Source organism: Lagopus leucura, unplaced genomic scaffold, assembly GCF_019238085.1.
Source record: "Lagopus leucura isolate 7727_CA_CO unplaced genomic scaffold, USGS_WTPT01 Super-Scaffold_797, whole genome shotgun sequence".
In the NCBI taxonomy this organism is placed as follows: Eukaryota; Metazoa; Chordata; class Aves; order Galliformes; family Phasianidae; genus Lagopus; species Lagopus leucura.
Genome location: NW_024962259.1, coordinates 2353797 through 2368444, shown reverse-complemented (window position 1 = coordinate 2368444; position 14648 = coordinate 2353797). Strand labels below are relative to the sequence as shown.

Below are 14648 nucleotides of genomic sequence, written 5' to 3'. Positions count from 1 at the left end.
TCTTTTTAATTTATTTTTGTTTAAATGTTCAAGGAAGTTTTAACAATTCCCCAATGTCTGTTCTGTTCTTGCTTTAACAAGCGAAAGGTTAGAGTTGCTGACCTCCTCAGCCTTTAAGCAGTGCTTTGAGCAGCAAGTCTTTTACGCTACTGATAGAGTTTTATTTAATTTTCTCCTAAATCTTCACTTATCTTCCATTCTTGCAAAAGTCTGGTGTTAACTGTTCATCAGAGCTAGTGAAAAGCACTGTAGGAAGAGTGCCAGTAATCAAAGCTACAGTTCAATACATCTTAAAAGAGACCACATCCAATCTGTGTGATTGTGTGATCCTAATTCTGACCCTTAGGAGCAGTCAGAGGAACAGAGGTTTTGAAGGAGCAGAATGATCCTGCAAAGCCTTAAACTCATCCCAGGTATATCCGTGAAATTTAACAAGTGTTACTTCATTAAATCAGAACATATACAAGAAAGTCTTAAATATTAAGAACATTTACAATATTAAAATATTGTAAAATTGAAGCAGAGTAAATTTGCAACTTTTAAACACTTACAATCAAATCGGTAAGAAGGACAACAACAAATAACCCAGTTATCTGTTCCAACTTTGCCCTATGTTTGTTGTTATTCTAAATATACTACTGAGATTTGCTGAAGTCTTGGCTTATTTTTTGGCCCATAATTAACAGCCTCTACAGAGGTCTGTAATATTCTTAAGTGGTATCATCAGTTCATTAAATTCCTACCATCTCACTACTGGCTCACTGGTTTAGCACCATCCAGAAAGGATTTTGTCTTCATATCTTTATATGAAAGTTGGAAGAGCAGTTTAAAAGTAAGCTGTTTGTCATGTAATCCATAGCTGTAGCACATCAGGTCCTCCAAGGAGATCTTTCCCTTTAGACCAATTAGAAACCGCTCCTCCCCAAGTCAGATAATTCTCTTACACATCACCCATCCACTGTAACAACACGGTAAGCAAAGGAGTGAACGGACTGAGAGCAGACAAGTTATGAAACCCTTAATAAACTCAAAAACAACTTCAAATGAAAGAATCACAGAAGACTGCTCTGATTACACACCTTAGAAGAAAGGTAATGACTAACTCTTCTCAGCACGTAGGAGAACAAATACTTCTGAAGCTAAAACTCATTCTCCATATTTTTTTTTCTTTTTGTGAAAGTACTTAGGAAACAAGAGTACCCTCCAATACACTCCTGCAACTAAATTCAAGCCAGGAAGAAGAGAAAAGGGGAAAAAAGCAAAACTTCTGATCCATAATGTAGCAGTATGAAAGTCATTCAGTTTAAAGAAAATTCATCTTTAACAGTGGGCACACAGACATTTTAAAATAGAGTTGTTTTGTATTTTTTCCAAAGCAACACTACAATTTTTGTTTTCCAATTTATTATTATTGTGTCTTCTGAATCACTGCTTTCAAAGCAGAGCAATTTCTAGAGAACCAAATCTATTTTCTGCTGCAGTACAGAATCAGTTCTTTCCTGATGAGATGTGCATTGTTCTCTGTAGTCCACAACAGAGAGATGCATCTGCCACTTGTATGCTAATTTTGCTTTAGTTCTGTAAATTGAATCTATTTTTCCCAATGGAAAGACATGCTCACATTTCATTAATTTCTGCATCTGCAGAACTATGTTTATACCAAGCCTGATGCTACAGAGATCTCTCAGTACCTTGGTAGAATAAATTCTTATTAGGTGTGCCTTCCTTAAATTGAAATACCTGCAAGAGCAACAGATCAAAACTCAGTTCTACAAAGATACAAAGGCACAAACCTGGCGAATATAGAAGAAGAAATATGTATTTTACCTCTGTAATCAATAGAAGGTTTGAAGGCTTGAAGGATCTTCGGCACTGCTATCCCCATGTCAAGCTCAGTCAGCGTTAGCTCATTCATGAAGTATGGCAGCTATATGAACAGAACATCAAAACCAAGTTCATGTTGTGAAACTACTGACCACCATTTCCTGAGAGTAGGAAGGTCATTAAATTTAGGGAATGGATTGAGCCACCAGTGAAAGAAAACAAATGTGATTACACAAACTTCCTCAAATTCTAAGATTTCACATTTGTTAGTTCAAAATATTATTTTAGGAAGAGATTTAGCATGTGAACTTTAAAAGAATGCTTTTAAAGCTATGTTTAGGTTCAGATGTTGACTTCAAGTTTCCAGGATGCTCTGTAGTCCAGGATGCTTTGAGAGCAGCTCAAGAGCAGTCTAATTCCTATTTTACTAGGAATACAATTAAAGATTTTTTCAGATTTTAAGTTCAGACAGATACTTTAAAGTTGAAGTTACATCAATGTTTTAGCTATTTTTATTAAAGGCAAATTATTTCATAACACTTCAAATACATCTCAAAATTTTAAAGTTACAATACCAGGAGTATTTCAGTTATTTGAGCATCTATATACTTGTAAGCATTTCTAATTGTTAGAATTTCTGTCTCTTAAGAAAGAAAGCTTTAGCCTATCAAAATACATCCATCCCCCATACTTAGTCTTTCCACTCAACTGTTTCCAATTAGATGTTTGAATATCCTGCTGTCACAAATGTGGAAACAGCCAGGGCAGAATTAGGTTACTGCTTATTTCCCAAAGCACAAACAACACTATCTCACAGCTGGTGCTGGCAGCTAAATTTCAGAGCTCTTGTCAACAAGCCTACATCTTCCCTTGCCTTCAGGAAAAGGCAAACTCCTCCCCCAGTGTCAGGAGCTCAACAAGCCAATGATTAACTGCTGCTGTTCAGAAGAGTTACAGAATGCAAAGGAAAGATCCAGAAGTCACTCAAAAGCAACACTTCTTTCACTTTTAAGCTTATCCAGTCAAACAATTACATCCCATCACCTCGGAGCTTAACTACTACTCCCACCAACCTCTCCTGCAAGCGCTGCATGCCTGAAGGTGGTTCTCTGACCTCCCCTTTCTCTATAGGAATCTGCTGTTTCCCATAACAGATTTCATTTAAAACTCGACAATTCAGTGGGGAAAAAAAACAAACCTAAAACATAAGTACAGTAACCCTGGCAATAGAGACTTGAGTCAGTAAGCTTAATAACTTATAGCCAGCTCTACTTACTCTTAAAGACAGTAATATTTCTACCTTTTAACACAGAAACTTTACAGACACAAATAGTTGATCAGAAACTGAAGTAACAAAGTCAGCTTGTCACAATCCTACTGTGAAACGGATAGTGAAACTCGCTTGAAACTCTGTATCACATTTATTTACCCCAATTATTTTACTACATATCCAAACCTCTGTTAAAAGAGTTTCTTCTACTGATTTTGAACTCAAAGAAGCGTGTGAAGTACATGTGTCCACATTAGTTACCTTTATTTTACTAAGTTTCATTTGGATCTTCTTTGACACCAGATCAGACCAATATTTTTCCCCTAAAAAATCCCAAAATATTCTTCCAAGCAAAGCGTTCACCCAGACCTCCTGTTCTTCTTCCTCAGCTTTCACATGGGCATCAGGAAACTGAAAACACAGAGCAGGTTATCAGCTGTGGAAATTCTACTCTAAGGTCAGAAAAGGTCTCATTTATACCAGGAAGTTCTGTGTTACAGCCTAGGTCAGCTAAGAACTCTAACATTCAACACACATGACACCTTTACAGCCATGTCAACTGGCCTGATATAAGCTTGCTTGTCATCATCCTGACATGCAACAGAATAAATGAGACTATGCTGCTATGACTTCACCTCTGGCAATGAAATGAGAGGGCTGTACATGTTTTAACCTCTGGCAGAAAAAGCAGATCATCTCAGAGGGGGCAGACCTACAAACATGTCTGTGGCAGAGATGCTCTTCCTTCCCAACAGATCCTGTAACAGCTATGCTACTCTTTTTATTTAGGAAAAGAGAAAAGCAAAGCCCAACATTACATACAGTTCTGAGAAGTCACAAATTGAAGATAAATACAGTACAAGGAAATATACTCTTCCTTTCAATGGTTGTATATAAGTTTCAGGAAACTTATTGTTCCTTTGGCTGCATAAAAGGTTTTGTTTACAGTCCAAGAGAGTTACATGTTGGTTTACTGGAGAAACCATCTCAAAACACACGAAGATACTGCACATTCAGATGTTGCACCTCTGACTACAAACGGGAAAGCAAAGATAGCTGAAATAAGCTGGAGGGTGTGCATAACACCATCTATTTTATTAGAACCAGTAGGCTGGTACTTTATGAAGGCAAGACAAGATATTTAATGCCTTTGAACTACCTGCAACGAAAGGAGAGTTTGTCATTATTGCAAGTAGAAAGTCTGAAGCCAGCAGAAAAGCAGGGCTTTCTAAGAGCAATCATGTAGATGCTACAGTTCTGAGTATCATTTCTTGGCAATGATTGCTCTCACTGGCTGCAACCTCACACAGCAGCTTCTGCTGTGACTCACTGCGTCCAAGTTTCCCACCTGTTGATCTATTTATAGAACCATTTTTGATCCCTGCTCAATTCAGCAGTGAATTCGTCACTGTTTCTGGGCTGTCAGGGGCCAGACTGGCTTTTTTCCTGGGGGAGCTGCAGACATTTTTTTTCATATGCTTTACTGTGGCTTCTGGTGCCTCTCTGAACATTTACAAATGTCTGTCAAAGATGCAGAACACGAATTACACCTTTGAAAAGAAAGGTGATCATACTTCTTGTTAAGATTCTGTCTATTAAGTGTTGTGTTTTATACTAGTGTCTTATAGATTGATTCTTAAATGTGTTAGTTGTTTCCCCCCCCCCCCCTCCTACTTATTTCTAAATGAAGTAGTTAACAAGATAAAATAAAACACCTTTCGAAGCATCTCTTTGGGGAAAAAGCATTACCTTTTTCACAGCTGTAGGGCTGCTATCTGCACTGAGGACTGGACTACCCGATGGGCTCTTTTCCTGTGGAACACACTTTGCCATATAAATATTGTAGTCCAGGAGCATTTTCTGCCTCACGTTGCCAGCCAGATCCTTGTGTTTAGGCTGGGATGCAATTTCTTCCACGCTTCCCTTGCTGCTGCTACGACTGTGTGTAAGAACTCCTGACTGACTCTCCGTTCTACCATGTGCTGGCAAGATCCCTAAATCAGAAGAAATAATACTTGTTAAACAGAAAAGCATAATCAAACATTTCAAGGAACGAAATAAGCTAGCAGATTTAATTTATTCTGAAAAAGACCAACATAGTGCTTTCTCATTTCAAAGGACAGAAGTAAATTCCACAACTCTGTATTCAGCTGGTCACAAACTTAAGATTTCCAATAACCTCGACATGACTCAGCACTCAGGAGGATGTGTGACTGGAAAACTCAGCTGATCAATCCCACATTTAAATACAGACACTCACACATGTACAACATATGGCAGAATTCCCAACAGTTCTGCTCAGTAATAAAATAAAAGTCAGGCGATTAAAACGCACCTATACCTAATTTATTTCTTAAGTTTAATTATAGACTGTTACAATTCAAAAGACTGTCAAAAGTACATAACTAACAGAATTCTAATTACCCATTAATTTTGCATTTTTATTTCAAGAAATTGTAGGCCAGAAATAATGACGTTAACCTTTAAAAAGCTTCTCAGAGAGATGAAGAAAAGCATGAGTCACTCTGATTTAAAATCAGAGGATGGCTTAAAATTAACACTTCAAGTATTTGTTCATTACCAGATTGTTTGATATGTTTATTAGTTTGGATATACGTTAGGTCTTGTATTCAAAAATTGAAAAAGCGTTTTGCTGTGATGTTAACCCAGTAATAGGGATTGTATTCTTTAGAGCAGACCGGAGTGAAAAAACAGGTAGCAATAGGACTAAATGCAAGTGTAGTTATTTGTTCCAGCAGATGAGAAGGAAAACAGATGGAACAACTAATCCTTACAAAAGTTACAGTCACTGAAAAACAGTGTACTTACATAAAATAGCCTAAAAATAGTAAGAAAATTTGAGGTCATACTGCCACAAATGCAACCAAGAGAGGAAAAGCTGGTATACAACAAGGGGAACCAAGAGGCCAAGATAAGGAGTGTGAGGGTGCCTTTGGTGTTACTTGTCTGTTGAGATCACAATAGCTCCACAGTTGCTAATAACTATCACTGTGAAAACAGCGATTTGATTTGCTCCTTTTAATAGATAGTTTTACTGGGGGGAAAAAATACCAAACAACCCATATGATATACCATATGATATACGTATGAATACCTGGCTTGCTGGAAGGCTTCTTGGCTTCAGACTTCAGCTTGGATGCTAGAAGGAACCTTCTGAACCACTCCTCCTTCTCCCTACCTGTCCTTCCAAAGAGATAAAGCACTTGATCCTTTTGGCTAGTGTACTTGGCTCCATCCTGAGCTTTCTTGGATTCCTCATTGTTCAAGTCTACCTTCTCAGAAGACAACTTTTCTTCTGCATTCTCTTTATCAGTCTGGGCTTTAGCCATGAAGTCATCCTGCCTAGCAAGTTCAATGCAAATAGGGTACTTCTTATTCCAAATTCGTTTTCGTGCCAGACTTTTGGGAACCAGGGAAATCTGAAGGATAAAGGAGAGAATTAAATTCACTTATTTTGTGGTTTTATCTTTTATGTTTCAAAAAGTCACGTGTATAACATTAGAACAAGAGACAGACAGATCCTACACCAGACCTCCTGGGTTTAACTGACTCTTAATTTGTAGCTGCTTGTCATCCCATTCACCAGGTCTGTGGTGAGTCACAGCATTTACAGTCAGAAGTTTTGATTTTTAGAATGGGAAGCAGGGAATAAAAGAAGGTTTTCCTCAATGTCTTCTTGGTCCTTCTCTCCCTCCCACTCCCACAGTCCTCAGAAACACAGTCTCCTCCTAATCTGTACTGCCAAAGTCCAATACTAGTGTAGCATCTTATTAAAAAAAAAATCAATTATTTTAATAATGAGGTATTGATACATTACTTAATATAATGGTCATGGAATCAACTTTACATAGCAGCTTCTCACTTACTTGAGGGAGGCAAACAACCTGTAGGAAAGCTATTCAAGCATTATCCTTGACACACACTCCCAGCTACAAAATCCTAATTCAGTGAAAGTGGAACGCAAATGCTGTCTGAACTGCCCTGAGGCAGAGACAACAACCAAGGATTACGCATTCCACTGTAAGCTTCAAAACAGTCAACAAGAAATCTAACACACAGTGAACAATTCTATAACCTCCCAGGTGTTATTTTTTTTCAAACAGACAAAGGAAAACTCATGTTTTTCATTTATGTGTAATATGGATTTGTTTTCCAAATCCCGATCAATCTTTTACAAGTTTGCACAAACAAAACTGTTTTTGTAACTGTGATAGCATATAACTAGAGTAATGAAAAAAAAATGGAGTTTCAAAGTATCTGTTAACATCAGATATAAGGAAAGCACCCTCACCTTGCTCTCCGTAAGTTCATAAATTTTCTGGCTGACATACGTGACTTCAGGCTTTGGCTCATTGTACACAGCTCTTCTGGAAATATTTTTATTAGGTTTTGAAAGCCTTAAGGTGCTTCCTTCAAGTCGCACGTAGACAGAATGAGTCAACGTAGCATGGTATGTTTCTGGATCATAATTATAAATTTCATTCATCCACCCCTAGAGAGGAAAATACTCATTAGCAGGCTTTTAAGCAGCCAGAAAGCCAAATACGGTATGCAATGAAAGTTTAAAAGTCTTCAATAATTATCCAAGCTTTTGTCAAGCTTGTGTCACAGCACAAATACAAAGCAGTAAACACACAAATTGAGGTAGCACTCAGCTGACAGGGCATGAGATGAGGACCACATCCCAAGCACACAATCTGGTTTTCCATATAAGTCATTTTGTGTGAGCAGCTCCTCATCTCAAGGAGCAGCTCTCACCCCAGCCCACTGCACTGCAGACACATGGGAAGGCCATGAGCCAGCTGGGAAGGACATGTGCAGAGCAGCCTGCCTGCTTCCACAAGGCTCTGACATGTTAATTGCCAACAACAAGGGCAGAGCAAGCAGCCTGCTTACAGACAGCACCAATGCTGTAATCAGCCACAATCCAGGACCATGATGGAGTTTGTTTTAACGCAGCACTGCTGTTTTACATCATTGAACATGCTGTGCAACCGTGCAGTTGCAACACAAGTCAGACGTGGGGATTAAATTTCAGTGATTCCTCTGCAGTGAGGAAAAAGAAAACAGAAGAACAGCCTTAGCTGTAAGCAGGCTGCAGGTACTGATTCCAACCACGGAGGTGACGTCACTCTGCACTAACATCTGCTTACAGAAAACACAGGATGACAAACAAGGCAGGATCAGCCAGAAAGCTTTCACAGCACGCAAATTTTCCTTCTCTTGGCCTACCAGACAGCATGCTTGGATAATGACCTGTACCTGCTAATAAACACCTTAATTTCACACATATTCATTAGTGTCAATAGACAGAGGAAGAAAGGCTTCCAGGGAGGTTCATTGGAGCACAAAAAGAAGTGGCAGCTTCATGGGTACCCGGGGAGCAGAACCCGATTCTTCAAAACTGCCCAGAAGTTCTCAGTAGGTGTAAAGCATCCCAGATCTTAATGCAACATTTTAACTTCTTGAATAAGTTTCCACCCACACACTGAAACGTAACATTTATTTTAATGCTCACTTGCTCCAGCTCCATACAGACAGCACACCTTTTCTGAGATGCCATAGTAACAGTGGCATCTATTTTTTGCTTACTCTGACACCTAGTCCTATTTTCACCATAAATCCTAAAAAAAAAGAAAGCCACCTGGATCAATTACCATCCTTTTTGTGTTCAGGAAACATTAAGTCATCTCCACTCAGCTCCAAGACTGACGTCCTCATTATTAACAGAAATACCAATGCATGCTCACTGAAGCAGCTTTGTGTGCGGCTGTTTGCTTACACAGGGTTACATACAACTGCTACATAAGGAATATAATGCACAAGGAGGAGCTCTCCATAAACCATCAGGGCTCTGCACAGCAGGGCTGGTGTTTGTTTGAGCATATCCTATTTACTGTTATATCTTGACTATTAAGCCAAGACATCTTTGAGCAGACAGCAATTAATTTGCAGCCAGGAACTCCAGCTGGACTTACTGAAGCACAAGGACATAAGTGACTTGCCTTGAGCCACTGTGCACCATCCGTCCTCTCAGTGCAGAACCAAGACACCCATACGGCTCACAGGGCTCTGGACAGGCTCCCACCTGCCCCCAGATCAGGTCTACAGGCTATTTCTAGCTCAGACAACAAGGTCTGGAGGCCTGCAGCCAGGGAAACATGCAGACAAAAGCTTATCATCCTGTCCTGCAGTGAAGCTCCACTGAAGAGCAAGCAAACCTGCACCAACAGGAAGGAACGCATGGAAAGGGGCTCATTTCACAAAGCTTAGCCACAGAGGCTGGTTTTATAACCACCATAACTGGAGCTTGGCAGGAAGAGGGCTGGAAAACTCCAAGAATGCAGGGTTCCCAATAAGCAAGGAGGGAGTACACTTGAAGTTTCTCTAACATCCCACATGAGACAGAAGCAGCTGCAGGTTTCTGACAGCAGCACTCAGCTCAGTGGAGGAGGTGCAGCAATGAACAATGCCTGATTTATGCACTGCTCTCAACACCACAGTACCATACCTAGAAGCAAAAACCCACAAGCATAGCGATGAGACCAACACCTCTGTACACACACCACATGCATCACCCTTGTGGCACTTTCTCAGCAGCTACACAACCATTACCCAAAACCCTAATGGTGTCATTTGAATGGCTGGTAGCAAAGGGCACTGCATTAAGCCACTAGGTCACCCACTGCACCAGCACCTGTCCTACCCAGCTTCTCCCCTTTTGAGTTTCCTTATTTCTAAGGATGCGTTCCTGCCTTTTCCCACTCACATTTCAAGTTATTTTGCAGCACAAAGACCATGCAGCTCTGAGTGGAATGCTAATAATGTCCAAATGACGACTCCTCACTCTGTTAATGAATCTGAAAACACATGCCCAGTGCAGAAATATTTTCCCTTCTATCCAACAGTGTTAAGAGATGGGATGATACCACCTGCCCCCTCATTTTCAGCATTTTTCACTGTTATATGGTAAACCACAAACAGTTTTTAGTTTCTCCAAGAAGCCCCAGTTCACTCCAAGTCTCCACATTCTAAGGACAATTCCCGCAGAGAGGCCTTAACGTCTCTCTTTGCAAAAAGAAATTGAAACAAAAGATTCACAGCCAAAGGAAACTACTTCTCAATGCATCTAAACAGAGGAGTTCCATTCCTGTAATGTACCAGCAACAGATAAGTTCTATCAAACTACAGAAGCAACAATGGATTTCCTTGTGCAGGAGAGGAGAGGCTGTAGGATGGGTTTTTTCCATACCAGCGAAGTTGTTAAAATGAGAAATCTAGTCATGCAGGGAGGACAATGCCCACAGTCATGCACTGCTCTGCAGCTGCTTGCCATTTGCACTGATCCTGTGATCTCCAGTTCTGAAGGTCAGCAGCTGCTCGGAACTCACAGCTGAAAATGGGAGAAAGCGCCTCCCAAGCAGCACAGTACCAAACCTGAAAAAAGCATCTGGTCAGAGCAGTGGGAGGACTGCTTTTATGGCAGTGTGTGCTCAGGTACCTTGGCACCTGCTGGTGGGGAACTCCCATTTTCCACTAGGTGTTGAAAATCAAGGAAAACATAACCGCTGTCTGAGAAGTTTGCATGGCAGAGAACATGCACGTGCTCATGCAGAAATAGCATGACAGTGGTTTGGCAGAATCCCAACTTCCAGAGCCCCATAAAGGGGCCTTACTTCTAGCTCTTAGCACATCAGCATGAAATCAGGTCAGGCTGGAACAGAAGACCATTAAGCTCTGAAGACACCATCCTCATCCTCAAGCTTGGTTCTCCTGCATTCACATGGGTTTTGTTACAGGTCAAACCTTTCTCCCATTTGGCAGAGGATCAGAACTGCCCAGTATTGTTTTGACAGAAGCAAATACAGAATATTTGTACAAGGGAGGAATAACTTGCAACCTGCTTAATCGTATTATAATGCTCCAGTACAAGCATGAGCTGCATTTTCAACTCATGAAGGATTAAAAAGCATTTCTATAGGGCTTTTACATATTAAAGACTATTACCATGTATGTTAACAAGCACAAGTAGTACTCATTAGGTCATACACAACATTAATCTACATTCATACAGATCCCTTTGCACAGTGCATTTCTTGCCTACAGCTACTCTCTTAAAATAGACCTCCTGAATAGAAGCATTAAGATGTATTTAAGGTTCCTGACTAACAACTAACACCTTCAAGAGCCACATTAACAGCAGCCAGCAACGATTATCAGGATCTTTATCAACTTTTCACGTATCAAGGCAAACTGATACGCAAGATTTCAGCATCCAAGGGACAAAGGACAAAAGTGAAAGTCTGTCAAGATTTGTACACGTAAGCAGTGTGTATATCCAGTGGGTAGACAGGTGCATTCAGTCTGCATTCACAACAACCAATTAAAGACTGCGACTCACATCACTCACGAAAAATAAGCAATATCAAGATAGGTGGGCATGCAATTTCTGTCGGCAGCCAGCAAAAACTGGCTTTTGTACTCCATCCCTAACTGTTTAATTAACTAATCCTTAAGGACATTGAAGCCACATATATTTTAGAATACTAAACCATTACAGAATCCATCCCTCAAAGCCAACTGACCCTATGCAAACACTAGAAATGCTAATGGTAATAATTCAGATCACTTACAACTTCAGAATATCCAGTTTACTGCTCTGACTCAAAATAACGCATACAGACAAAGTACCACGAGCTCACCTTCAGTATTTCAGGTTCCTTGATGTCTAGAGCTCCTGTATTCCATTGCCTTTTCATACTTTCACGAAACTTGAGATATTCATGAGTACGTGGAGTAAGCAGCCAAATCACACAGACAGCTGTCATAAATCCAAGGGCCATTCCAAAGAGGAGTCCACTTAAGTAGCCAGGGAGAGGAATAATAAAGTAAGCATAGACTAACAGTGTTAAGAAGTATAAAGTTTTTACTGGTATTTTAGGCTGTTGCACACACAGATTACTTTCTTCTTCACTACTGAGCATAACACCATTTTCATCAGTCATCTCGAGATCGAGCAAAGTTTCAGAACGTTTATCGGTTTTGCTTTCATCCTCTATCAAGGAAAAGTCTTCAGAATACAGTTCACAAAACTCCTCATCCTCTCTGCTTGCTAGTGCAGACAGTGAACATTTTTCAAGTACGAGTGAAGTTTTCGAACTCACATCCTTTGTGCTTGCGGACTGAGAGCTTTTGGTCTCTGTCTCTTTTGCATGTTCCTCAGCTGTTTTTGACTGATCGTTCTTACTCACGTTAGAGTCACTTCCATACAAATCCCCTTCAGAATCACATTCCTCTTCCTTAATGCTGTAGTTGTTATTGCTTTCCAAATGGCCATTCAAACTGGAAAGGTTTGAGAGTTCTGAAGCACTTGAAGATAAGGCTTTGGGCCTGTGGCTACTACTTTCATCACCCATTATTTTACTGAGCAGCTGAAAAGGCTCATAGATCACTTCAGAAAGGCGTCTTTTAGTATCTTCAATTTTAGCCTCCATTTCAGGTACTTTAAAAAAGGAACGAGTGTCAGAGGGAGATGTTAATGGAGATGAGGGAGCAGTTTTGGAATCACCACCTGTAGCTCGAGGCTGAGTGAACTGTTTGAACAGATGCAAGTTCAGTTTCGAGTCCGGTGGTCTGTATGACACAGCTTCGGATTCTTGTTTAGAAGTGTCTGTAGACAGAGATTTCACTAAGGTTTTCATTAACTGTCTATGTCTCATTGGTGGGGTTGGCTCTTTTGGTTCCACATCTGTTGAAAGGGACTTGACTAAACCCTTAAAAGGCTTGGAACTAGAAATGGTGGATGACGCACTAGGGCAGACAACTGATCTGGAAGGAGATGAGGATGGGGAAGACGAGAAGTTGGCCTTCTGTTCCACAGGTGGTGACGCACCCGACAAGCTAAACGTATGACAAGAGTGTGATGAGGGAGACAGGACTAGTGGCACTGCACTGAGTACTTGGGATGTGGAAGGAGAATCCAACAGCTTTACGGCGTCTGCAGCTGGCAGAACTGCAGGTGATGAGGACAGCAGTGATGCAGAGTTGGCCATGTTAAGCGAGGTAGCTGGACCAGAAAAATCATGGCCGGTATGCTCAAAGCAGAGGTCTTCCTTGGCTTCAAGTGCTGTTACAATGCTTTGGTCATCTAGTTCCTCATCAAGAAATTCCTTAAACTCCTCTTCCTCCTCTTCTTCCTCCTTCCCAAATGCAGAGAAATGAATAGTGATGGTTTCTCGGGAGACAGATCGTTGGACCTGCACTTTTGGTGCTGGCTGCTTTGAGGACATTTCACCAGTTTTCTCTGCATGGCTACTGTTCTGACTTGTCATTGCAGGTCCCACAGATGCGTCAGAGTCTGTAAAGAAAACATAAAACCACGTTACATGCATTTTTTTAATGTCTTAAATAAAGCAAAGCTTGAAACTCAAAGCAAAGACAGAAACATGTACAAGTGTTCAGGTGGTCTTTTCATATTTTTTGTTTTTCAGCTGGAAGCATGACTGGATGGAACACAAAATTAAGTTGTCTACTTAAAATTAAGAATTCTAGGACTAAATATCCTAGAAATGTATTTGAGCAGAAAGTTAATACAGCAAAATGAATTAGATCTGAACATCTCAACAGAGGACAGCATCAGCCCTTCCTCACGAGCACAGCTGCATTGCAGTGCAGTAGCTGGGGATGTGTTCTGCACCTGGATGACAACACATTGTCAGCACACCACAATTCAGCTTCTGACAAACAGGAACACCCAGAGAGAGAGCAGGTGTTGGGCAGCACGTGGTCGACTCAGGCCACGACACCTTTTAGCAGTGTTGCTGCACTAACGTGCTCTTATTACACAGGGGATGACTAATTGGGATGCCTATTGGTGAGGGAAGGTTTCTGTATTTGTATCCTATCTCCTGCTCTCACAGCACATGTCACAGAAAGGACTCATGAGAATCAGCTTTGACAATTCCCATTCAAAGACAGGAAGAGGAAAAAGTCAGATTTTACTCTGAGACCTTGGGAGTGGAAGGGTGGGGAGAATGCCTATGGAGATATCCAAGCAGTCACGCTTGTTTACCTTAACTACCTATATATTCACCATTGTGCACGACATCCAGAACGTGTTGTCTATGTCCATTCTGCTCTCTAACAAAGATATCAACTATTTGTAAAGCAGAAGCAATTCAGCCAGAGGCTACAGCTTTTCCAGTAAACCACAGAAAAGCTCAACCCACAGCACAGGGAGACCTCAAAAGGAATTAAGTTATTGCAATAATTTTGTTAGTATGCGACTTTTGGCTATGGTAGTGGAAATTTATGTTACAATTCTTTTGAGTAACCTTAACTCTGTATCACTAATGGGCAATGCTAAGTTTTGACCTATGATACACATCTCTGGTTACAATCACAGCTATGGAGAGCAGACAGCCCATACTTGCATGAGAAGTGGGATAAGGTTCACAAAGCAGATTACTGTCAAGAGATAACTAAAGCTTTGGACCTCCACTGCTGATTAGAAGGATATCAGCAATCAGGAACT

The 14648-nt window shown here is 40.6% G+C and overlaps 1 protein-coding gene across 4 annotated transcripts in view; it reads right to left on the bottom strand.

The window, feature by feature from the left end:
- The window catches only part of TEX2 (testis expressed 2), a 41096-nt gene that overhangs the window by 10336 nt on the left and 16112 nt on the right, over nucleotides 1–14648 (bottom strand). For all 4 annotated transcript variants that reach the window (XM_042865136.1, XM_042865135.1, XM_042865133.1 and 1 more), the window contains exons 2-7: nucleotides 11818–13472; nucleotides 7407–7607; nucleotides 6210–6534; nucleotides 4844–5088; nucleotides 3356–3505; nucleotides 1828–1927 (exon numbers count right to left, since the gene is read on the bottom strand). In XM_042865136.1, coding sequence (XP_042721070.1) covers nucleotides 1828–1927; nucleotides 3356–3505; nucleotides 4844–5088; nucleotides 6210–6534; nucleotides 7407–7607; nucleotides 11818–13446 — 2650 coding nt within the window. In that variant the 5' untranslated portion in view covers nucleotides 13447–13472. The remainder of the gene's footprint in view (nucleotides 1–1827; nucleotides 1928–3355; nucleotides 3506–4843; nucleotides 5089–6209; nucleotides 6535–7406; nucleotides 7608–11817; nucleotides 13473–14648) is intronic.